This window comes from Aulonocara stuartgranti (genome assembly GCF_965226115.1).
Source record: "Aulonocara stuartgranti genome assembly, chromosome: 20".
Taxonomy (NCBI): domain Eukaryota; kingdom Metazoa; phylum Chordata; class Actinopteri; order Cichliformes; family Cichlidae; genus Aulonocara; species Aulonocara stuartgranti.
This window is the reverse complement of record NC_138956.1, coordinates 34,730,556-34,756,374: the sequence shown is the minus strand read 5'-3', so window position 1 is coordinate 34,756,374 and position 25,819 is coordinate 34,730,556. Positions and strand designations below refer to the sequence as shown.

At 42.1% G+C, this 25,819-nt stretch overlaps 1 protein-coding gene across 2 annotated transcripts in view; it reads right to left on the bottom strand.

Moving 5' to 3' along the window:
- otud5a (OTU deubiquitinase 5a) overlaps positions 1–25,275 on the bottom strand; it is a 38,972-nt gene extending 13,697 nt beyond the window's left edge. Inside the window, exons 1-2 of one of the 2 annotated variants that reach the window (XM_082518608.1) lie at positions 24,416–25,275; positions 17,538–17,628 (exon numbers count right to left, since the gene is read on the bottom strand). In XM_082518608.1, coding sequence (XP_082374734.1) covers positions 17,538–17,628; positions 24,416–25,003 — 679 coding nt within the window. In that variant the 5' untranslated portion in view covers positions 25,004–25,275. Of the gene's footprint in view, positions 1–17,537; positions 17,632–24,415 lie in introns of both variants that reach the window. The other variant, XM_082518607.1, reaches the window with a different exon arrangement.
- Positions 25,276–25,819: the final 544 nt, after the last annotated feature.

Sequence of the window (25,819 nt, the reverse complement as noted above, 5' to 3'; positions counted from 1 at the left end):
GTGGTTTCATCTGACAATTCAAAATAATAATAATAATAATAATAATTCAGGAATGCTTGTAATCGGAGGACATAAACACTGTTTTGTGCAGATATGACAACATGTGTGCCTTAAAATTTTGATTTGACCTTTTGTGTGGAAAGGGAACAAAAAGCTAAGGAGGACTGGCGAGTCCAGGGTGGCCTGAGCGCCCGCCATTATAGTTGCACAACTGTGCATGCAAGCAAAGGACCAATGTTGCAGCCATAATTGCAGCATTAGTGTCCCCTGCACTGCCTGCACGGCCCTTTGCAGCTGGTCCTGAGTCTGCACAGAAGCAATGCACTTTCTGCACTGGTCAAAAAAAAGCAAAAAACACTTTCAGTGCTGCAAGGATGTGACAAAACTTATGCTGCTGACAACTGATGCATAATAGTTAGTCTGTGAAGCCCGACTTCAAAGCCAAGTGTTGGATTAAAAAAACAACAACCTAAAAACACTAAAAACAAATTAAAACAATATTAATTGATCAATCTGTCGCTCATTTCCCTTTGATTTCACATGTAGATTATTTTCACTGTTTATTAGCCAGTTTTTGTGTTACATGTCAAAAAAATAGAGAAGCAGAAAAAAAGTCAACAAACAAAAATAATGTCACACAAACACACTTCCTGTCTGAGATGGCGGTGGGATGTAAATGAGCCCCATTTCGGTTCAGTTTACAGAAAGTCACATGATCTGTCACCGCAGTAATTCTCAGAACCCCCCCGATGACTTCCTTTTTCTCACTAGCGGTTTGCTTCGTGTTTTTGTGCATAAACATGGCGGTATGACTGCAAAGTGACACACTCATAACACATCTGACACACACACACACGGCTGAGCAGCAGCAGCAGGTGTGTGTGTGTGTTTGTATATATAGATCTCAGAAACATTCAAGAGGGAATCTCCCAGTAATCTCCCACTCAGAGCAGTGGCATGCACCCCGGTGCAGGATCTGGAGCACAGCGAGGTTAACCCGCGGGTTAGTCACACATGCACAAAAACCACAGTTTACTGACCAACAAGTTCTCAGAAAAATGGTGTAAAAGAAGGGCAGCTTCTTTTTTTTTGCAGATAGCCACACTGACTCATGCTGGGATTAAATGACTTTTAATGTGATTGTATTGATGCAGACACGTGTTTAATGCTGCAATAAAATTTAGCAAAACTTCAGTTTTGCTAAAGTTGTGACAGTTTGGTACAAATGACAGTGCAAACTCCAAAAACTCCGTCAGTTTGTCTAATTTCAGGCTTTTTTTGATAGAATAAACATGTTTGATATCATTACACCTTTTCTTCATTGCAGCTCATCCAAAAAGACACAACTTTGACTGGCAGAGTTTGCAAAAGATCTCGTGAACTTTCACACCACTGTTGTCTTCGTCCATCTTTGCACGTTTCTTCAGACTATTTTATTGCTAAGCCTCAAGGTGCATTAAACTGCATCCCTTTCACTGCAGGATCGCCAGGATCTGTTGGTCACTGGGTCAGTAACCACCCTTGGACCACGTTTTGCCTACGTGAAGCCTTGGAAGCCAAGTTTGGCTTGGGCAGCGAGATGGTTTGTGCAGGTTCAGTGTTTTTCAGCAGCAACAGGTGCATCTGAGAGTTTGTTGAACAAAGGCATGACGCAAGAAAAGCAGACAGGAGACAAGCACAAAAGACAGAAAACCAGGAGAGGAAGGGACACATGCAACAAGGAGAAGAGAAGGCAACAAGAGGAGAAGGGAAACATAGGAGGAGACAAACAGGAGACGATAGAAGACACAAGGAAATAAGGCAGAAAAACAAAACAGAAGAGGAAACCAAAGCTAGGAGAGGAGATGCGAGACAAGGAGATGAGGCAGGACACAAGGAAATGAGGTAGGAGACATGAGCGGAGACAAGATGCAGAGGAAAAGGAAACAAAAGGGCGAATTTGAGTTGGTTGCTGAGAAATACCACACACACCACGACAGATAGACTTCTGCAGAATTAATAATAAACCACATGCACACACACTCACACCCACACACAAACACGCACACATAAACCACAGCGAGCGTTGTGATTGGTCAGCTTGGACAGCTTTCTCAGAAAGAGGTGGGCCCTCACAGAACCGTGTCCGTCTTGTTTGTTACACCACTGCTGTCGATAAAGTTTTTATCTGAAACTCGCAGTTTGACTCCACCCTGACCGCCAACACCAGCAAAGGCTTCTGGGTACTGAAGTTCAGAAGCAAGCTTTAAATTACCAGCAGCTGGACACTAACATGGACAGAAGGAATGTAGATCCTCTTGCTGCTGATTAGATCTCATTATTATTAGTATTTGTTCATAGTGATCAATAAAAACAAGTTATTATTGATTAGAAATATCAGACATTGAAAATATTAGCAGAACCAACATTCTTGGTAGCAGTATTCATATCTTGGTAATCAAGCTTCCAGCTGACCAATCAGAGAGCAGAGGGACGTCACCATCTCTTCTGCAGAACTTTATCAGCTCCGAAGCTCCGCCCCTGTTTTACACATTCGGAAGCGGGCCGCGGACCACAGAGGCGCCACAGTGACGTGACGTGTGGGCCGCTGGGCCTCACGTCCTTCCTCCTTCTGCAGAATTAAGCTCACTGTCAAGCAGGAACCTCAACTTCCAGTCAGAGGTCAGCTTTAATAACATCAGGCGACCTCAAACAGAGAAGTGCGGCGACTTTGTTAGGTCCTTTAATATGTTCAAAACCTGAAGGTAAACTTACGAGTGGTTCAGATCAGCTGCAGTTAACTGACCCCAAAAACTTCTTTGTGTTTGCGAGCTGGCGCTCCACGACCTCGCTCCACAACGTCCGCCTCCCTGCAGCTGTTTATCCAGCTGTTTCAACCCTCAGAGCTGTGAATCCAATTAAAATGTCAAATTCTGACACATTTTTATCTACCGGTATAATTGTCTGACTGGTTTTCATATTCTTCATACGATTTGTTTTATAGTTTTCTTCTATTTTTGAAGTATTTCTTACTATGTTTCAAAAACGCCTTCATTCTTCACTTGCAGCCTGACCTTTCTTTGATTCTGCAGAAGTTTAACTGTGTTGTTTCTTTAGACACTGAGTCACTTATTTACTCGTAAATAATGCAACATGAACTCAGAGATTCACAAGGAGATTGCAGAGAATTCAAGGGGAAAGTTAAGAGGGAATTTCCTCACAGCTCAGTGTAGGTGTCTGTATTTGTGTGTCTGTATTTGTGTGTGTCTGTGCACTGACTCTGGGTCGGTTTTGAGTGACCAGCTCCAGCCGACCTGACACTTTGACAAGTTTAAAAGACTTGTTTGTCGAGCTGAGGTGACCGTGACCTGAGCAGCGGTGCTTTATACTTATGACACACACACACGCACACGCACACACACACACACACACACACACACACACACACACAGTCACTCTGTACAGGTCTTTGAGTTCTTTTTAAATCCTGCAGCAGGTTTTAGACTTGTGTCAGTGAAATTGAGATGGAAACCTTAAAATCAGACTGAACTTTGTGAGTGAAACTGAGGAAACATTCCTGCAGCTTTTCCACTTTTCTATCAGGATGCTGCACAGATGAAGAATGCTCTATTTCAAAATAAAAGCTGTGTCTTTTGAAACTCGGCGGTTTCAGTGGTAAGGCTAAACTTTTATTCTGGAGAGAAACGTTCTCCATTTTCGGTTTGTGTCATACTCTTTGCAGTTTCACTGCCACTCAGCGAGTAGTTGGCAAGCGCTTGAGGACAAGTCAGCTTCTTCCACACAAACCACAGGGCATCACAGCATCCTGCTGCAGCCCCAAAGCAATCGCAAGGAGGTTATTGGTGCAACAATGTCTTTGCACCAATTTCAACCTGCAGAAACCACAGAAAACACATTTTCCCTTTACAGAAAAATGTCTTTCCTATGGTTAGTTGACCACCTGGCAACCATCCTGCAGTGGCTGGCTGATGGTCACTGACCGGTCCTAAGTCAGTGATAAGTAGGGATGGGTACCAGTATCCGGTTCTGACATAAACGGTCGTAACCAGACCGAAAAGCAGCACACATTTCGGTGCTTTTTTTTCCTGAGCTGTGATACACTTTAGATTCTAGCCAATCATTTTACGTTTCCGAGGATAGTAGGCGGGGCCAGGTACGTACGTTCTTTTAGAGCAGAGCTACAGATTAAAAATGTCCAAGGCGAAGCGGTCAAAACTCTGGCTGTACTTCACAGCAAAAGATGCAAACTCAGCAGCCAGCAACAAGTGCTTTAAGGTGATACTGTGATACTGTCAAAGGAGGTAACACCTCGAATCCAATGAAACATCTGGCGACGCATAGCGTTTTTTTTAAAAGCTGAGAAATGCGCTGTATTTGATAGCCTGCTGCGAGACCTCACACCGTGCACATCTACTGCGGGTGTGGTGCCTGTTATCGGACCCGGAGTTAGCAACATCCCCCAAAAACCCGAAGAGGAGAGTCCTGGCCCCTAGCCCTGCCAGTGTAGCAGAAATGATGAGGATGATGATGCAGCAGCAGCCGTTCTTCTCTGCGTGAGTAGCTAATTTACGTTGAGTAGGCTAACCACGTTATTACATTAATGCATGTAAGGTGAACTAGCAAACATCATCATAGTTACATGCGGCTGTCTTCTTGTTTGATGGCAGATACTCCCTTCACCCTGGCCAAAAAGGCTAAAATGACCAAAGAAAAAGAGGGAAACAGCTAAACATGAGAGGTTTTTGGACAAAGTTTGTGTTTTTTCCATTGTTTAAGCACTGCTTCCAGCCAAGAGTGATACCATATATGCCCCATAGCTGCAGAAAAGGCTAACATTGTTATCTTTTTACAAAAAAAAAAAACAGCTAAACATGAGAGGTTTTTGGACAAAGTTTGTGTTTTTTTCCATTGTTTAAGCACTGCTTCCAGCCAAGAGTGATACCATATATGCCCCATAGCTGCAGAAAAGGCTAACATTGTTATCTTTTTACAAAAAAAAAAACAGCTGAACATGAGAGGTTTTTGGACCAATTTTGTGCTCCATTCTTTAAGCACCGGCACCGTTTCAAAAGTACCGGTTTGGCACTGGTATCGGAAAAAACTTAAACGATACCCATCCCTAGTGATGAGCCTCTAAACATAAATAAGTGAAACTATGACAACCGTGAGTGAAAACCTCTCCAATGAAGTATAACGTTGGACGTTTACCGACTTGTGTCGGGTTAGCGGATAACCCTTTTGTCACTTCTTGATCTCAGCACGATGGAGACCAAAAACCCTAGAGGCTTCCAAATGCTAAGTTCAGAGAGCAGTGGGGATGTAATGGTGGAGACAGACAGCTTTTTGAAACAGTCAATGATATACTGTAACGTTAACTTCCTTTTGGACCATTGTAGGAACTACAGTCTTTGGTGGGGAAGTATCCTCCTTCTCTTTCCTGATACAGCCGCTCAGAGTTTGTTTTTTGTTAATACTTTGCACATTTTTTTCAATAGATGGGCAGAAAAAAAGATTTGCATCTTGTGTCTGTTGTCAACACTCTTCAAGGACCAAGAAGAAGATAACCGTAAGTGATCTTTCAGGAAGATGCCAAACATCACGGTCAAACAGATAAGATGGCTGTTGAGGAACAAATGCAAACCATGTTTATTGTTTTGACGTCTGGCGCATTGTCCACACACAACAGCTCCGCCCTACTGCAGGTACACAACAATGATTTCAATCACAATGACAAAAAATGTGCGCATGAAACCACGGCAGGTGTAAACACCTGAGGATGCCCGACACACCTGAACACACACACACAGTTATACAATCTCTGTAACTTTCCACAACTTTTTATAACTCTCAGTCTCGTAACAGTCAGAATCCCAGAGAAACGAATCCAGATGGAGTCGCCTGATGCTGGAAGGGTAAATTTCCAGATGAAAACCAACGGGAAAGTAATTTTCTACACTCACTGAGATTTTTGATATTGGTCGCTAAGCGTTATGTTGGGGTCATCTGGGCAAACTTTGAAGATACCTGACTTCTTCCACATTTTTAGGTGCAGTCAGCAATTTTTCCTGGTTCACTGTTACTGTTACATTTTGACCATGTGACCATTAAAAATGTCTGTTAGACTTTGAATTAATGAAACTCCGAATAACTTTTTTTTTTTTAAACACCAGTGTTTTTCGTTTGGCTCTTTTGGACATTCATGTATGCAGGAAAGAGTTGGGTAGTTGCAACTTTTTTGTGGTAATGCACCTGAGTACTAGTACAGATGTGGATTATCACAGCATAGTTGAACCATGAACATCAGCTGTGATACTTTTTTTTTTTTTAAACATTGTATTTTTGCTAATTATTTGCTTTTAAACAACTAAATATGATTCTATAAAATTATTTTATATGAATATACACTATAAATTAGCTTTTTAATTATTAGTATTTTTTAATATCTCAGAATATAGATTTTTTTCTTCATATTTTATCTGAATTTTTAAACACTGTAATATGTTTTAACATTTTCTTTATTTTCTGAAACACAGAACCCCCTGAGACCGTGGCTCAGGGGGTTGGGAAGCGCATCTGTAACCGGAAGGTCGCCAGTTCAATCCCCCGGCTCTCTGTCCTGGTCGTTGTGTCTTTGGGCAAGACGCTTCACCTACCGCCTACTGGTGATGGCCAGAGGGGCCGATGGCGCGATATGGCAGACTCGCTTATGTCAGTCTGCCCCAGGGCAGCTGTGGCTACAACCGTAGCTGCCTCCACCAGTGTGTGAATGAATAGTGCAATTGTAAAGCGCTTTGGGAAAAGCGCTATATAAATCCAATCCATTATTATTATTATTAAGACAAACTGACTAAAATTAATAAATATATCACTTAGTCAGCCAATCTCTGTATTTGTAGCTCAGGTTCCCGTCAGTGCTGCAGGTAACTCCAGATTCAGGCAATGAAGACACAGACTGTGAAAACTAATCAGGACTCAAGTTTGGAGTTTACCAGACAAACTGGAACAAACGACGGGTGTCCAGTATGAACTCAAGACTGCACACACACACACACACACACACACAGACAGATGTAGAAACTATGGAGATTCCACCTCACATACTCCCATGTTTACACAAACTGTCTGGACACAAACACTCAGACGTTGCTCTTACAGTAACACAAGGTCAAAGGTCACTCTGACACAAGTCCCTCTCTCTCTCTAACACACACTGCGTGACTCATCGGCAGCAGGAGGTCGTCAGAGTTTCCCTGTGCCCCTCAGTGAGGTTTCTTCGTGAAGACACTTCCTCTGGAAAGAGGTGACCTCTGACCTCTTTCCAGTCTAGCTGCTGCGACAACCCAAACATCATCATTCAGACGGTGAGAGAGTTTAGGGCCCCGATCCTTCCACAGCTTCAGCAAAGAAACATCTCAACTCTTCAAGTTCAACTTTCAGGCATCCTGACTCGAGCTGGACCGACCAGCGACTGAATCTGCGTCTTTGGAGAGGGCCAAAAAACAGAAGTTGCTGCTGGCTGCAGTGAAAGAATTCCATTTATGTTTCCCGCTGTTATTATTCAGTTTAATTTTGCACAATGACATGAAGTAATACCGTGTGATTCTCATAAGGTGTGACTCATGCGTCGCTCTTTTATAACATTATGAGAAACTACAGAGGACACTTCAAAAAGAGAGCACATGTAAACTTTTGCAAGGGAATGAACAAAGAACCGTAAACACCACCAGAAAATTTCCGAGTGTGTCAATGATTCCATTTAAATGATCAGCATCAATAAGAGCTAACGGGATGTGTGCAGGTAACGAGTCACGTTTGTACAATGAAGAATGGGCACGGTGTTTATTATTATAATCAAATAACTGCAGGCGAACCACTCCCGATTTTCAACAGAACTTTATAAGCTGTGTTTTAATGTGTCTGTTTACGGGACGTATGCTGAGCACACGCTGCCCTTCTGAGGAATTAAAAAAAAAATGTACGTCCTATCACAACAAGTGAACGAGGACAAAAATGGCCACGCTTTGAAGTACACCTCGTGCATGTAGAGGGTGCAGGCATGAAACCATGGGGAAAATGATTTTTCCAGAATAAAGTTCAACAAAAATGTTATCAAACCAGAACTATAATAAAAGTGTAGACGATACTTAAAACACCAATTCAGACAAAAAAAAAAGTCTTAAAGCTTTACAAAAGATTTAAACTTTGAATGACGTTTACGTGCCCGAGAGCTCGTTCGGACATGTAAATTCAGCCTATTTGTTGTTCACGTGCTAAATAACGTGAACCTGCATCATTTCTGTGTTTGTTTGTGTGTAAAATCCCTGATAACAGTTTTGTCCCGCATTTGTTTGTTGGGATCTGCTCACCGTAAACACAGCCACATAAACAGATGAGCTCACCACAGTACAAATCATCTAAACTTTAAAAAGTGCCAAAGTGTCTCTGAGTTCAACCCACAGACTCGGTCACCTGATTGGCTGAAAGGTCGACGACTTCTGCAGCAGAACTTTTTCCATTCACGGTACACGCTGTGACAGCTGGGACACATGACTGTCACGTCATGTGAGCAACAAACAGCTGTGTGAGCCAAAACAATGAGTCGAGACTCAAAGTGCTGAGTCAAGGAGGAGAGTGGCGACTCACAGCTGGAAAAGACTGTCGGAGACCTGGGAGCCAAAGTGTCTCTGATCGCTGGGAGACGCTGGGATCCTATCAGACCACCCAGTCCCCCCAGTCTGCGTGTCAATGCTACTGATGAGCTGGGAATCTTGTTAATTACCATTAACCCTGAAGTAACTCAAATGACAGAGTGGATTCAACCTTGAGCTTTGCTTTTTTATTTTTTAAATGGCTCTGTTTGAGTTTAACATCTATGCCAGACATGTCGATGTGGAAAAGCAACACTTTGAAGCTAAAAATCAAACAAACACCTCGTGATTCTGATCTGACTCCTGGATTAACAAGCCAAACCTGCTGGGTTATAAACCTAACTCTGTCCTGATCTCATCGCTGACAGTAAAGCGTCGAGGAAACTGCAGTAAACATGCAGTAAAACCAGCCCCGGCTGCAGCACAGGCTGGGATGAGCCGCCTGTCACGAGGTGCTGCTGCTTTGAAAACTGAAATCCACCTGTGGATGCATTCAATGACACTCACTATTTTTTTTATTAAACGCAGTCGGCTGATCTGAACCGACATGAAGTGAAACTGGACGCATGCGAGCTGAGCAATGAAACACGCTCGTCACACTCTGCTTTCCACTCCTGTGACTAACCACGACCAGCTGCAGAGCATGCTGGGAGCACGACTGCGACCAGTCGGCCGTTGCACAACAACGTCAGACATGGGAGACGTTTCCTAATATTTGGAGAAAGAAAAACCCCACAAACACGTGGGTCTAAATTTTTAAAAAAAAGCAAACACACACACACACACACACACACACACACACACACACACAGGAATGTGTCGTCAGTGGAAACACACACCGTGTCTCAGCCGTCTGAACTTTACTCTGCATGGTTCAGGTCCAGCTCACATGCTGGAGGCAGCTTTTTTCTGTACTGTACAGCTTTTAAAGCCATTAACTTTCAGTCGACATAATAAATAAATAAATGTGACACTGTTTGAGATCAGCTGTTTGTTGCTGAGCAGCAGCTGCTGTTGGCATGCAGTCAGGTCAGGTGTGTTGGTATCAGCTGTTCCTCTGTGTGTGTGTGTGTGTGTCAGATGTTGTTAGGCAGCAAACAACTGAGAAACACAACCAGACAAAGTCACCTGAACAGGCTGAACACACGCACACGCACTCTTTCTTTATCACATGACAAAGAAAGTTAAATCCATAACATTTGTGCACGGTGTTGTTCGGGATGTTTGGCTGTTGATGTGGTTTCTGGAGAAATCACTGGTGCGACTCCTGAACCTACTGTTAGCATTTCCACACAATCACAAGAAACCCACCAATGAGAGCGTGAGAGAAGCGATCGATCGAAGCCAAATCAATCATAGCTCATCAACTGACGAGTGCTGTCAGTTACAGTCTCCATGGCGATTAATTAGGGAAAAACTGCATCTGGCGCTGATGTGGTTTGAAAACAAGACGTTGCTCTACAGATCTGTGCTTTGTTTGTGCTCCGAGTGTTAAACGTGGTCACGGGACTGAGAGAGCGATCGTTTCTGCTTTCCACCTTAAATCCAATATCTACTAAAATGGAGCTCTGTGGGCAGTTAGGAGGCGCTAAGATTGTTTGAAAGAAGACAGATTTTCCAACAATCTGGTGGAAAAATAAAGCCTGTGGAGTGAAAACTGTGAGCTGAGCAGCAGGTTAGAGAGCAAACTGTCAAGGCAAATTTCCGAGCTGGCATTCGATTCGCGCACGTGCGAGAAATGTTAGAGCTTCAGCGTTGTTTCTACAACAAACAGAGTCGGGACAAGAGACGTGCCAAACCTTTGCAACTTTTTCTCCGTAACAACAAACTGTGGGAGTTTTCCTTTGCAACTATCCCGCCAATAAAAGAAATACCTGCATGTCTGCCATTTTTAATGACCCAGCAGGAATGTGAACTCACACCCGACTGTGTTTACAGGTCGTTCATCAGCATCAGGCGTTCCTGCATGCACAGAGGTGAAACGCAAGAGACGTTTTGGCTTTTCCCCTGAAGGACATTCACCAGGACGGCAACACCTGTAACTATCTGTTTCCATCGGGATTGTTTTTCAGGACTTGTTTTAAAAGAGGAGAAAATATTAAATATTTGAAATTTCATGCAGATAAAGTGAATGAAAATATCTGGGACACTTTGACTGCTGCAACTGAAGGTTTTATTCATTTTATTCACATCTGAAATACTACTGGGGGGCAGGACACTTTAAATGTCACCTCATAAACGTGACGGGTCATGAGATGATTAAAGAAAGAGGAATGAAAAAAATGTCATTTTTTCGACATTTCTGTGAAAGTCGAGGATTTTTGTGGAGTATTTGATATGAAAAGTTACCGAGGAGTTCGCTGAACCTAAAATGAACTCAAAAACCTTTACAGGCGACGGGGAGACAAAATCACACGCCGACTTTATCAAGTGAGTCGCACACGTCAGAAACTGATCTAATCTTATCGTGCTGTAACTTTAAGCACTCGGGTTCATTTCAGCGCTGACTTCAAATACAGGGAAAATATCAAAACAATTATATCACTGCATAAAGTTTTGACATGAGTGTTGCACTAAAATCAACATTTTACTTTTCCTGTATTTTTAATACTTTAATGTAAGGATCACAAGCAGTTACTGAGACAAAGAAGAAAACGTCTCTTCCTGCTGGATCTGGTAGGAACGCTGAGACATTTGAACATTAGGAGGAGTCAAACCTGCAATGATAAAAGATTGGAAACTGATCTAACCTGAAACCGTGTGCGGTAACTCCATCTTTAAAATGTTAAAATCTTATTTTGAAAGCAAAGTCACCTGAAATGCAAACACTTCAAGCATCACAACTCTCTGAAAACTCGGAGAAAAATCTAAATTAACGTTGTTGTTTTTTTTCTGCCACATTGTCTTTCCTGTAAATCATCCCGTGGCACGGTCACAACCCCTCGGGCTGGGTGCCATTGATGCGAAATGCTGCCGTTTCCCCTGCAGCAACGAGGGGGGAAACTACAACTCTCACCCACCCACGCAAAAACACACCTGCCCACCCGAAACAGAAAGTGGTCTTCAAGGTGTGAAAGCAGGTTTAACACATCAAAGTGAGATCAGCTGTGTGTTTTTGTTTTTGTGTGTGCGTGAACAGTGCGAGTTTTACTCCAGAGGTGTCAAGTATGCGGTAAGACCATTATCACTATACAGGCATATAAACGGATGTAACACAAAGAGTAAAATAAATATATGTAGTTATTATTATATCGCTAAATATGACAGTGTTGTGCTTTTGTAGTGCCATTACACATTTAATAAGCAGATTTCAGGGTTTTTCCTGCATGTTAAGGGAAGATTTTGTCCTTCCACCAAAGGAAAATCACCAAGACTCATTTCCTATATTATGTGGGCAACTCATATTTATATGGCTTTCATGTGTAGTTGCAACTTTGAGCCTGGAAAATCCCTGGATGTGGATCATTTTTTAAATATTGCCCAGGGTGTTCATCACCTCTTTTGTTGGCAGATGGATTAAATGTGAATGTTTACTTATATTTCTTTACATTAAAAGAAAAACAGGATAATAAATAACCGTTTGACTGGTCAGGCCAACTGCAGGAGTTTGACGCTGGACCATCACTGCAGCTCCAAGTATTAAAGTAAAAATTTTAAAACATGTGTTTTCATGGGGAATACCCCCCCCCCCAATAAAACAAACAAACAAACAAACAAACAAATAAATAAGTAATAAGAAATGAGGATGTTAAGGGCAAAGGGTGGACTGTAAAATATGTCTTTTAATGGCCTCTGTTGTTTGATGCTGGCTCACCTTAACCGCAGAAAACATCCCAACACTCACAATTCTGACCATAAACTCGGGTATCCTAAACCCAGCAGCAGCGTACCAATGAGCTGTGTGCTGTTCCAGAGGCTCCTCCCTGACATAACAGCCAATGCGATACAGATTGCAATCTTTGCACATCTGGTTTTCCAGATGTTTGACCATCTGTAGTTGCTTTATTATATTAGGCTCAAATATGGGTCAAAAAATAACAATAAATACTTCGTCTGTTAATCACTGGATTTTCTGTACGCTGTGATCGCGCTGACAGAGGGGTTCGGGTAAGTGTAAGAATAACAAGAGACCAAGCGAAGAAGACATTCAAGTAAACGTATAGGCACCAGAGGAGGTGACTTCTGGGAAATGCATCAGAGAGAAGAAACGGCCTCTGAAACCAGACGCGAGATGAGCCACAAGTGGACTAAGAGAAAATGAAACATGACACTTTTTTTCTTTCATTGCACGTGTCATTTTAAGGTGCACGTCCATCGCCTCACAATCGTTAACCTAAAAAAAAGAGACAAAAAAATACGCACGACCATCTCTCTGTCGCGCTCGCCCGACATCATACATCGGTTATATCGGGGTTTTTTCCCCCCTATCTGAAGTACGAAACAACATAAGCTTCACTTTCTGTGAATGTGTTGCAGGTTTTCAGTGTGTCTGAGCACTGATGCTGATGTCTGTCGTCAGTCACCTTTCGGAGGTAGACCCACTATGTGGGAATAAGTTTGGAGAGGAAGGTAACACGAATATGAAATCAAGTTCCAGTTCCGAGGTTGCGACCCTTCTGGGTCCGGTAAAAACTATTCAGGTTGTATTTGGTTACGTTCCATAAAAGAAAAAAAATGATCAGAATCTGCTCTGAAATTCCCCCTTTGGTCAGGCTCCATTAACCACTGCAGCACCTGCAGCTAAAACATCCACCGTGTTTGAAAGATGGGCGGAGCCACTGTGAGATCAGTGGTAGTCAAGCCTCGAGCTGAGCTTATCACCACTGTGGTGTTTTGAAAGTGGACACAAAACGAGAAGGGTGGCTCCGAGTGTGAAACCAAGAAATATTTTTTTATTTTACAAGAAAAATGTTGTTTTCTAAAGGAGTTACTAGAATGACAAGAAACTACTAAAGTCGACCCCTGCTGGCTATTAGAAAGATCCATCTATTTTCCTGCGCTTGTCTAATTCAGGGCCTATCCCAGCTGCCACAGGGTGCGAGGTAGGGCACACCCTGCACAGGTAGAGCTGGGCGATATGAGATTTTTTCATATCACGATATGTTTTTTTCATTTCAGGCGATAACGATATCTATCACGATATGAGCCAAATAACTATATTTGTAAGATTTAAATGTGCCGTTGCTCACAAGTAAAATGTGAAATAATCAGCAGCTTGTTTTGATTTAAATATTTATTTCCCATAATAAGTTCAACAGGGTAGATGTACTTAAGGAACATGAGACTTTTTCAGATAAATAAAGGCAAATATTGCAAACTACACAAAAGGCAGCCGCTAAAGCGTTTAAGTTTCAAAATAGAACAAACAAAACAGACTAAATTGTCAATTCCACTTAGAAACAAAATATTAATTCTAAAAATAAATCTTAGTTTGTTTTACAGAAGAACAGACAAAACTGACTAACTTTTGTCAATATCAAATAAACTGAGAACTAAAAGGAAATTCTCAATCTCTCCTTGTTGTATAGCTGAGCTTTTCAAACAGTTTTAACAGTTACTTTAGTCTGACAAAAGCCGAATGACGAATTAGCGCTTCCAGTCAGAGACTGAGGCTACGTCCACGCGTACACGGGTATTTTTGAAAACGGAGATTTTCCGTTTTCGTTTTAAAAAATAATCCCGTCCACACATAAAGGCAGAAATGAAGGAAAACGCTGCTATGAACATGCCAAAGCAGCAGGTGGCGCTAGATTCCTAACCGTGCAGAAATGTTGGCCAATCAGAAGTCTAGAAGCCTCGGTGGGAAAAAGTAAACAAAGCTGGGGCATAGAAGCAGAACCGAGTCGTATGTGTGGAGGGACAGTAACTGTGTGTATATGTAAGCATTTAAACACTGCAGAGAGTAGAATTAACAGTAACAGTATTGTAGAAATTCATTTCACTGAAACAATAACGTGGCGCACAGTGTGACGCATGCACCAGTTTATTGTATTTCCAGACTTGCTTTCGGCACAATTTACAGTGCATGCTACTCTGTTTTTTGTCAGACTTGAAATAGCCGAAATACCTTCACACTACGGAACTTCTATGGCTCTTCCGTTCGACAATCTCTCCGGCGTTGGAACCATCATCTGTTTTCTCTTCGGTCACGCTCGGTTGATTTTTCTAGTCGGCACACTCATTTCCTCCATTACGCGCTGGCTGCTTCCCAAACAAACACACGTGCGGCTTGGCACTTGTGCTGTATGTAACAAGTCACGCGACGTGACGCTGCGGCTGTGATTGGTTCGGCTCTGCGCTACTTAATTTGGATTGGCTGACCTTTTTTTTTTTTTTTTTTTTTTTTTAAGAGGACAAGAGCGGCGAGGTCTATCGCGATAGCTTAATTTCTCTATCGAGTAAAAGTTATATCGCGATACATATCGTTATCGTTCTATCGCCCAGCTCTATGCACAGGTCACCAGGGCAGCAGGGCTAACATAGACAGACGAACACTTTCACACCTACAGCCAATTTAGAATCACCAAACAACCCAACCCCACTAACTGCATGTCTTTGAACTTTGAGAGAAAGCCAGAGTACCCGAAGAGGAGAACATGTTACCACCACACAGAAAGGCCTTGGCTGGATGGTGGATTCAAACCCAGGACCTGCTTGCTGTGAGGCAACAGTGCTAACCTCTGTGTTGTTAGAAAGATGGCTCAAAACACGTGCCTTAAACCCGCCTTCTTCTAAATGGCCAGTAGAGGGCTCCTATGGGCTGCAAAGCAAAAACCAGTTGTTCAGAAGTTCTGAACACAGGCCCCGGCTCCTTTTCTCTCTGCAAACACTTTCCTGCTGATGTCACAGGCTCAATCGCTAGTTTCAAATCTTATTTCAAAAAACAAAGCTGATTTTGTAAGTTAGGGGGAGGGATGGTGGATATACTGGACAAAGGGTGGTGATGATGCCAGGCAGGAGGGAAAGAGGAGGACCTCAGAGCAGGTTTGTGGATGTGGTGAAGGACAACACGCAGAGGCTTGGTGTGACAGAGGATGGTAGAGACGGGGTGAGATAGGGAGACGAGCCACTGTGGCGACCCCTAAAGGGAACAGCTGAAAGAAGATGACGATTACAGTCAGGTAGGATTATCCTGAGTGTCCTCACCAGCCAACAACTCATCACAGTCAGAGCGTCTCTTCACTTCTGGTTACAAAACACCAAGACGGCGACAACAAAGATCAGTCATCGAGGCTTCATAACAACACTCCGTCTAACACTCTGATCCCATTGTGGTTACGTCCATCCTTTATATACAGTTAATGAACTAAACAGCAACTTCAGCTTCTCTGTGCTGCATGTAAATGATCATTTTAAAACGAAAGGAAAAAGAGTGATTTTTGATGTGAGGGTTTTGTTTTTAGCATAAAGGCTCGGTGTATTCTGGTTGACAGGGTGAAACTCAGGAACAACCAGAGTTTATTATCTAACAGCAGGAAGACAGGTGTGAGTTTACAGGTACTTACAGGCAGCGCAAACACACACACATGCACACATACACACACACAGGGCCGGGGTCAGTGCGATGATATAACTGCAGCTACACAATAGCCTCTACCTGAAAGACAACCTGGACTCGACTGAAAGGACCTCTGTGTGGCTTACAGGAACACACACACAGAAACCTTCATCTTTCACAGTGTGACCCACATTTCCAACACACACACACTCATACAAAAGAACAGTCTGTCAGCATCAGAGCACCCCCTGTTGGAACAGAGCAGCCCCAGCAGCAGGCTTGTGTCAGTATGACCTCAGGACTGCAGAGCAGGACTGCTGGTGTGTTTTGATGGTAGTGTGTGCTACCGACATAACCTGCTCTGGAGCAGGTTACATTTCACAAGCAGAGAGGAAGAAAAAAAAATAATCACAGCATGAAGGTGAATCAGTTCTCTGCCAGTAAGAAAAGCTTTTAAAACCTTTATTTTGGGCAGAGTCAGCTCACTTTCAAAAATATAATTTTTGAAAATCTGATCTTAACTGGATATTCTGTATCTGCACTTTTTATTTCATGCTGATTGAAACAAATGTTAATTTAAACGACATTTCAAAGCAAAGTGCCCAGATGTGCTTCGATGTGGCTGCTGAGTAACAGGACAAACTGGCTGGGGTCATTAACTTGAATTTAAATTGATTTTCTTTTGGAACACTTGCCAAACTCCACCTTAACACTGGCTAATGGCTGGGAAGTAGCCACGATGGCTCATGTAATACCTACGATAGAAATTATTATTCAAATCACACTCTCACCCCTGGCTACACCTCTGTGTAAAACCTGATGCTTCGCAGCTGTTAGTAAGGCTCCACCTTATCTACAGCGCTACAGTTACCTGGTAATTACCACAGGGTTTTCTAAACAGCTTTTCATTAAATAACGATCACTGTGTGACCTCTTTTCTTGCTCAGCATTCTCTTTTGTTCATGGAGAGGAAGTGACACGATTGTGGGAAATTACCTGACTTATCAGATCACCCTATGATTACTGCACCTAATCACCAATGACTGCTTCTTATGTCCTGATTGTTTCTCACACTGCTAAATCATTTTAATCGAGGTGAAATCTTTTTAAAAAATGTAAAAATGTAAAATAAAAAAACATAATATATGAAATTAATTTAGCTTAAACAAGAGAATTAACACACAGCAAAGACCTTTTTCAGCTTCGTAGCTGAAAATAGTGTTATATGTAAAATGTAAACACATCAGGGCAAACCTACTGCAACACTGCCATCTGCTGTCAGCCAGAGGAAGTGCAGGGAACCAGCTCAGGAGACACCAGAACGCTGTGTGTGTGTGTGTGTGTGTGTGTGTGTGTGTGTGTGTGTGTGTGTGTGTGTTTTAATTACTCACCGACAGCTCTGAACAGACACGCGCCATCCTCCTTCATCTTCTTGATCACAAATCCTTTCTTCTCCCTCAGAGCTTTTTCAAACCAGTGCTCCTGCTGAACACACACACAGACACACACACAGACACACACAGACAGAGTCAGTGAACTGGGCCTGAGCAGCATTATATGTGAGGACCTAGAGGACAGTTTGCTCAGTTCCATTATTGATTCATTGCTGTGTTATTTTCTAGAATAATTAAATTCACCGTTTGGTTGCTAAAGCAGGAAAATGGTGCTCAAGTCCTCCAGGGTTAGTGGCTGGACATAACAAATGAATGAGATCTTCTGCAGGGAAAAGCAGCTCCTCCCATCCTGATCATCAGTTATCTAATGCTGATCAATAACAGTGGAGCAGACACACTGGTTTCTAACACTGCGGATGTTCAGGTGATCTCAGGAGCCCTAAATACCTACTTACTCCTCTTTGAGACACTGCTGAACAGGATGCTTTTTAATTTATAAAAAAAGAAGAAGAAGCAAATAATCAAAACTAAAAACAGTTTATTTCCTTATCATGTGCACTTTTACACTTCTGTAATCACGACATACCCTGATATTTCCCTCTCTGAGGATCAGTCTAAAAGTACAGAAATAAAACTTACAATCACAAACATAGCTGTGCTTTTAACCCCAGTTTTACCATATTTATCATTTTTATTGTTTATGTGTCTAAAATGTCTCACAGGTTCATTATATTCTGTATTTGTTGATGAGCTGAGGAGCTGCACCGAGGACCAGGATAAATCACATAAGCCTTATTTTGAACTGTGAGTCATGCAAAGCTACTCTAAAATGTAGAGATGTTTTGGACTTCCGCTATGACTGTGATCATTTATATAATTTATAATCCTAATTTTAATTTAAACAGGGTTTAATTAACTCAAACTTAAATACAGGTCCAAAAAAAGCAGGAAAACAGACAAATCTGTGTCAACCGAGGTAAGAAAGTTTGTTCGCCTCAACCTGTGTGTGTAATCATCCCTCACAGGCCCTAGAGTAGAGTCCAAGAATAAAAAACACACAGCTGGAAATTAGCATAATGGCTCCTCTTTAAATAAAAAGTCACACTTGGCTCATTAGTCAAACAAAAAGTGAAACCATGAACTAAAGTCAGATGAAGAAAGGCTAAAAAAAACAATAACATGTTTAACACTGGACATCTGTCATAACACAAACAGGTTATAAAAAGCACCGATACCGAAAGTGCGAGTCAGCGACGGCTTCGTGAACAGGACTGAAAACTGGCTGGGTTTAACAGCAGGACACAAATGTCACAAGACGAGTTCTGAACGGATTCGTTCTGTCAGTGCTCGATCGCTGCTGTGCGAGCCGGTCGGACCACTTCAGGCAAAGAAAATGCTCCGATTTCTGAGAATAAAGCTGCAGGCTGGGAGCAGAACGAATGTAAAAAGCATGACCGCGGCGTGGCATCGGCCTCAGCTTTCACTTTAATACAACAACACGTCTGAAGAACAACAACAAACCAGAGACGTTATGTGAAAGAGACACAAGGAATTAAAGAAATTGCACAATTCTGTTTTATTATGCTTTGGCCTCTACAGGGCCACTTAGGGCTGTTCCATATAACGATATATATAAAAACGTCTGTGTTTCATTTTACGCAAAATAAATGTTTTGATGGTCACTGTAGTGGCTATATTAATTTCTTAAAGTTCTCTCTTTCTCTTATATTTAATATAACCACACTATGGACGGACAAGCGCCTGTTTTTATGTGTTGTCTTTAGCAATAACGACGGTAAAACCACCCACATAAACCTTTCACAATAAAGCTCAAGATCCTGTTGAGACTTTTCAAAATAAACTGAATCACGTGAAAGATGCAGATTATTTATGGATGAGAAGCCAAAAAGAGCCGCCAGATGCTAAAAAATAAACCTTAGACTCAAACGTTAGAACAGGCTTTTCCCCGCAGCTAGGGCTGCACGATTAATCGTTAGAAAATCGCGATCTCGATTCATACTTATGTGCGATCTCATTTCCAAATGACAACGATTAAAAAAACAAAAAAAAAAGACGACGACGACGATTGTACCGCATTTTGATCCGGGACGTAATCTGCATGAAAACAAGCGCTCACTCTTCCTGCTCAACAAATGACAAGGGCGGAGCCTTATACCACGTGATACAGAAGCTGTGCCGTGTGATGCTAAAATTGGCAGGGAAAAAACAACGGAGAGCACGTCAGGGATGACAAGAAAGTGACAGGAGAAAATCCGTCCCGGTCAACCACCCAAACATCAATAACGGGAACCTTATACAGCGCTTCCCTTTACCCGTCGACCTCCCGCAGGCACAAAGAAATTACGGAGGCTATCACTTATCACCTGACCAAAGATATGGCTCCATCAACACTGTGCAAAACGAGGGATTTAGGAGAATGATCAACACCCTAGACAAACGCTACACAGTGCCGTCCCGCAACTATTTTTCTATTGTTGCACTACCTGCTCTATACACACAGCGTCGAGCAACGGTGGAGACCGAATTTCAAGCAGTACAACATTTTGCAGCAACAACAAAACGTGAGACATTTGTTTTTTTTTATGTTTATTTATTGTTTTTATGTTCAGTCTCAACTGTTACGAAGTTGATGTGCAGTTAATAAGTGCAATAAATATTTATACTGGAAAAGAAAATGGTGAGAGAATCGTGATCTCAATTCTAAGCCAAAAAATCGTGATTCTCATTTTATGCAAAATCGTGCAGCCCTACCCGCAGCACGCCGTGTAATAAATACCCACAAAGAAAACGGAGGCTGTTACAACTTATGTCTAAAAATGTATAGTTTCATGCATCGGTTAAAACACTCGACTCCAGCTACATGACGCGCAGCTGCAAACACTTCACGCAAGTCGAGCTGCCCGAGATTTACAGAATTTACAGAAAATGTTAAATTTTTGGGATTTATATCGTTATCGGACGATAGATGTCTTATATCGGGATATGAGATTTTGGTCATATCGCACAGCCCTAGCGCCACTTTATTGCTGTGTTTCATTGCAGCACTTTAATGTACTTTATTTAGATTTTTACACAGAGGTTTACTTGCTGAACTGCCCGGTTTTGTTTACACGTTTCCTTCGATCGAGCTTCTTTCGTCTGGGCTATTTTTAACTTTTTGTAAAGTATTATTTGTTCTATTTATCATTATCGATATGACTTGTCGATTCTCACTGGCTCCTCTTTGAGTCACCACCATCACCAAGCAGCACATCAAAGACATTACATTCATACAAATTACTTGCATGCTGTGTGGACGCAATTCCCCTCTTTGTTATGATCACTCAAAAAGTAATTATTACTCACATTACACAGGACACTTTTCTTAAACATGTAAAAATGCAGTACATTACTTAATTACTCCCAGAAGAAAGTAATTCATTATATAGTTTCACGTCACTGTGTAAAATGACCTAAAACACACCGCCTGAGGTAATTTCTCATTTAACAGTTGAAACTGCAGACCTACACACCAACACAAATCCTATTGAGGACACACGTATAATCTGTCTCTTAGTATTAGACAAAGCCTCTTATAGCAGAAAACAAAGCCAACAGCAAAGATGAAAACCAGCACAAACAGACTTTAAAGCGATCGCCACGGTGAATCTACTGTAGAGACATGAACAGGTACAAACGGAGGCTGCAAACTGCTCATCAGTTTGTTACCTGTTGAAGTTCAGGGTGTGTCTGCTGGGCTGGGGTCAGTGTTCACTCAGCTTTAAGTCACTCTGGGTTCTTGGCTAGTTAGCGTTGCAGTTTACACTTTACCACCGCACTCACTCTTTGTGCAGTAAAAATAAAACTAATGACCATATCCTGCACCACTATTTTCCTCCTCCGACACACAAATTGATCGTAGCACAAGTGCACGAACCGATAAGTGTGATCGACAGACAAGCAGACTAACAGCCCCAAGGAACTGGACTACTGGGAACTGGTTCTCTACGCAACTGGTTACCGACTCCCATCCCTAATTCAACCTGACATCCTCGTAATCAGCAAATTCTTTGGTACAGTAACTTTTCTATATTAGGAAAATGAGTTTGGCAAATGTAGGTTACAGAGAGACCTTTCATGTGCTATGATTTGTTATAAGCAGCCATCCATGTCCCACTGTGATATATGACCCTTGAGGTTTTTCTCTGGTGAAAAACTGACTTGAAATTGGTGCCGTTTTTCTACTGAAACTATGACATTTCCCATGATGCTGACGCTCAGAGCTGGTTACAGAAAAATCAATCTAAATTTCTAAATGAAAGGACATTCTGTCTGCAGACTGTGAAACAAAACTGATTTGGCTGCAGTTTTTTTAAAATGAAACTTTAAAGTGTTTTTCAGCATTTCCTGTTATGAAGTATAATGACTACAAAACGCTAACAAAATGAGGTGAATTGACTTGTGCCCTGTACTTGGAAGGCCACTAACTTGTTATCATATCTTGAAGGTAACATTTTGCAAGGTTTCCTTAAATATACAAAGTTATTGCACCAAAACAAACACATAAACAACTAACAAGCACACAAAATAGAGAACTTCCATCAGATGTGGATGATTTTATAATAGGCTGTTCCTCATCACTCCCTCCAAATAGATTTTTTTATCTGGCTCAATCTGAACTAAGAAGCGAGTTTGAGGATTTAATGAGGGGCAAAAAACAAACTGCTGTAAAGAGATGAACTCGACTTAAAATACAAGGAAAAAACAACAGTTTCATATATAAATCAAAGCAAAAGAAAACATTTTTTAACCTGCACCAGAAAATACTAAAGACCGGATATAACTTAGAAATATCTCCATTTAAAGCAACCAGGGACTGTAACATCTAGTCCTTTTTACTGAATCAGAAACACCTCCAACATCAAACTGAGTAGCACTTCAAAGTTCATTTCTGCTTTATATAGTCGCGTTATTGATCCGTAAATATCAAACATCTATTCTGCTTGAGATTCAAATTAAAAGCCTCCCTGCAGAGTGCTTCGGTTCAGGCTCAGTTTGTCATTCTGTGGATCCCCGACACTGAGTCAAGTAAAACTTCTGGTTTAATCCCGACTTTTCAGTGTTAAAAAGGCAGTTAACATCTTAAGCTTAGGTTTACCATTGCCATGGCAACTAGGCTGCAGACCTAACCTGCTCCATGTTCACGATAAGAGAGCAAGAGGTATGAAATCACCGCCTAGTGACGAATCAGTTCTCCAGGAAACAGCGTCACCATTCCTGGAAGATCCTGCTGACCTCACTGCACTGCAGAAAGAGTGTTTAAAGTCTTTGTTTTCCTGATGAGCATCAGGAATAAATACAGATTCTTAAGACACAACATAATTACTTGATTTTTGCCTCTGGTTGACTACATTTTTTTTTAAATTAACTGTTCTATGATTGTACGTATAATCCTAAAACAAAGAACCTATTTGTACTTGTAGACCTTTTATCAAGTCTACATAGAGACCGAGTCAGTGGATGAACCACCTCAGGATTTTTACATTTATTCTTTACTCACTCTCAGACTGTTGAACACCACCAGCAGCTGAAAGAATAACACTTTCTTACACACATATAAACAATGATTTAACTGAACAAAAATTCTAATCAGTCAAATTCGCTCATGTCTTAATGACAGAGCTGTGAGAAGTCTGTTTAGTTACACAGTCGGCTTTCTTCTCTGGCTTCAAACAGACTTTAACTTTATTATCATAGCAGGTCTTTTCCAGTCTTATTGACAAAAACGCCAAAGTGCGCACACATTCATACTAACAATCTGCTGCTTTGTCTGCAGCAGCTGTGTTACTCCCAGTCTGTATTATCCGTTTAACCATATTGTTCACAGTTTTCTATTCTTTGTAAAAATCAGGTGTTCAGCTGTCTGCAGACCTGCCTGTGTTTCTGACTTTTTGTTGTTTTTTTTGTATATTGATAATATCCATGTTAAGGTTACAGAACATACAGAGAGGATATCCGTACCCTGAACTTGTTTCATAGTACAAGTGTCCAACAAACGTGTTTAGAATTTCTAGCATGCAGTCAAGTATCTCGGTAAAGAGTTGTACAAAACCTCATCACATTCTCCAAGAAAAAAAACAAACCCTGAACATGGGCGACTTCTGAACAAAGAAAAACATTTAATTGAAATTAATCAATAGGTAAAATAAGCGTTTGGTGTTATTATATTCAACAGAGAGCTGACAAAAATGTGTCCTGGAAATAGTGGCATGAAAATATTTTAATTCTTAGTTTATATTTCATATGCGTAATATTACGATTCAAAAACGTGTATGTAGCAGTTATTATCCTTCCAATCTGGGAACATCTGGCTGTTTATTTTAGCCTCACCTGAATGGGCCATGGAGACAAATGCAGCTCTCTTTAACAGTGTTTAAATGTGTGCCTAGAGTGTGTTTGTGGTTAGTTTTGGGGTAAATGTTTAACTGCCAGGTGATCAAACGTCCGTGCTGTTGCTATGGTTGCCCCAAACGGGTTTCTCTTAAGACCTCAGGTGAGCAGACATAATTAGCAGGTTACTTAATGAACGCCCCCTCCCCCCTCCACCACCACCAATTGTCCCCACAGCCTGCCTCTGGAGGGAAACGACTCATTGGGCTTAAGCGTAAAACCGAACAATAACAGCAATTTCTTCCCTCTTAAAGTTAACTTAAATCCTTATTTTCTGCTTCCTAGTGGCCTGTGCTGATTTTATACGTTTTGTTTTCGGTCTTTAAGTACCTGAGTTCTGGTAAAAGTGCCGGAAATCACCTGTGCAGGAGCACTAGCAGCTCCGTTAGCCTTGTTGCTAATGTTAGCTAGCGTTAGCGTCCTACCTGCTCCACAGTAGCCGGGTCCATGGACTGAAGCCGGGCGGCGTTCTCGTACTCGTCCTCGCTGTTGTTTCCGGCTCCTTCCTCCGTGTCCTGGCTGGACCCTACACCTCCCGGTCCGGTCACCCCGGGCTGGCCTCCGCCGGCCAGCGCCCCCACCACCCCACCGGAGCAGGTGCCTGCCTGCCTCCGCCTCTTGCTCAGCCCGGGCCCGGAGCAGCAGCTGCCGATGCCTCCGCCGCATCCGACGACGCCGGACGACACGACGAGCTCTCCGCGGGACCCGGCAACCATTCCGCCGCTGTTGTCCCGACCATCGCCCGGCCCCACAGGGGACACGGAGCCGACGGGCGGCGGAGAGGCCTGCTGCGGCCGGGAGCTCGCCTCAATGCTCCGCCTGTCGTCCCTGGCGGAGGGTGGAGCGGGCTGGTAGGACCAAGGCGGAGGGGAAGCCCTCGGTCGGGTTCCAGTTCGCCCTGAGTGCGGGTGAGGATGTTGGTGAGGGTCGGAGCCGGTCCGACGATCGCTGTCATCTGCGTGGTCCGAGACGCCGACCCCGGAGCTAGGCTTCTTCTTCGGGAGAATAGTCATGGTGGAGAGTGTGGAGGAAGCAGGGAGGGGGTCAGAGGGTGACAAGTCCTCCCTTTCTAGATCAAATAAGACGGTCTACTCGCCCTCCGGCCCGGCCGTTTGGCACCAATCACCGAGCTAAGGCTCTTATCGACCCGAAATGGACACAAAAGCGACGTTTCTGCTCCTTTTCAACGGTTTAGTTGAATAAAAACAAAACGCGTCTCCCTCTTCCGTCCACAGCGCGTCCGGTCACAACATCAACACAACATGACGTCACGTCCGGGACGGCTGCCACGGCACGTTTACGGCAGGACGTCAACCAGACCTTTGTTTTTATTCCGTGTTTATTTTAAAATCCAAACTTTATAATAAATATTTTATTTATTAGAAAAAATCTTTTGTTTGTATACTACTACTACTACAACTACTAATAATAATAATAATAGCAGAAATATATAGTTATTACTAATAATACATTTGACATGACAAACAAATACATACACAAAATAATGAGCTTAATTAAAAAAATAAATTAAATTAAATATAGAATTGCTTTTACATATAACTTTTTGTAATTTATAGTAATATTATTATTAACCTTTATTTAACCAGGAAAAGTCCCATTGAGATTAAAAACCTCTTTTTCAAGGGAGTCCTGGCCAAGAGGTGACAACATTTTGAAATTACAAAGTTACATACATATTATAAGTAACAATTACATTACGTTATACAATTTATTCATTTCAGTTAAGTATGCAAAAAGTACGTAATCAGTGTTATTATTTAGTATGTATTATTAGTATATTTTGAATGTAAATGCAGAAAAAACATCTT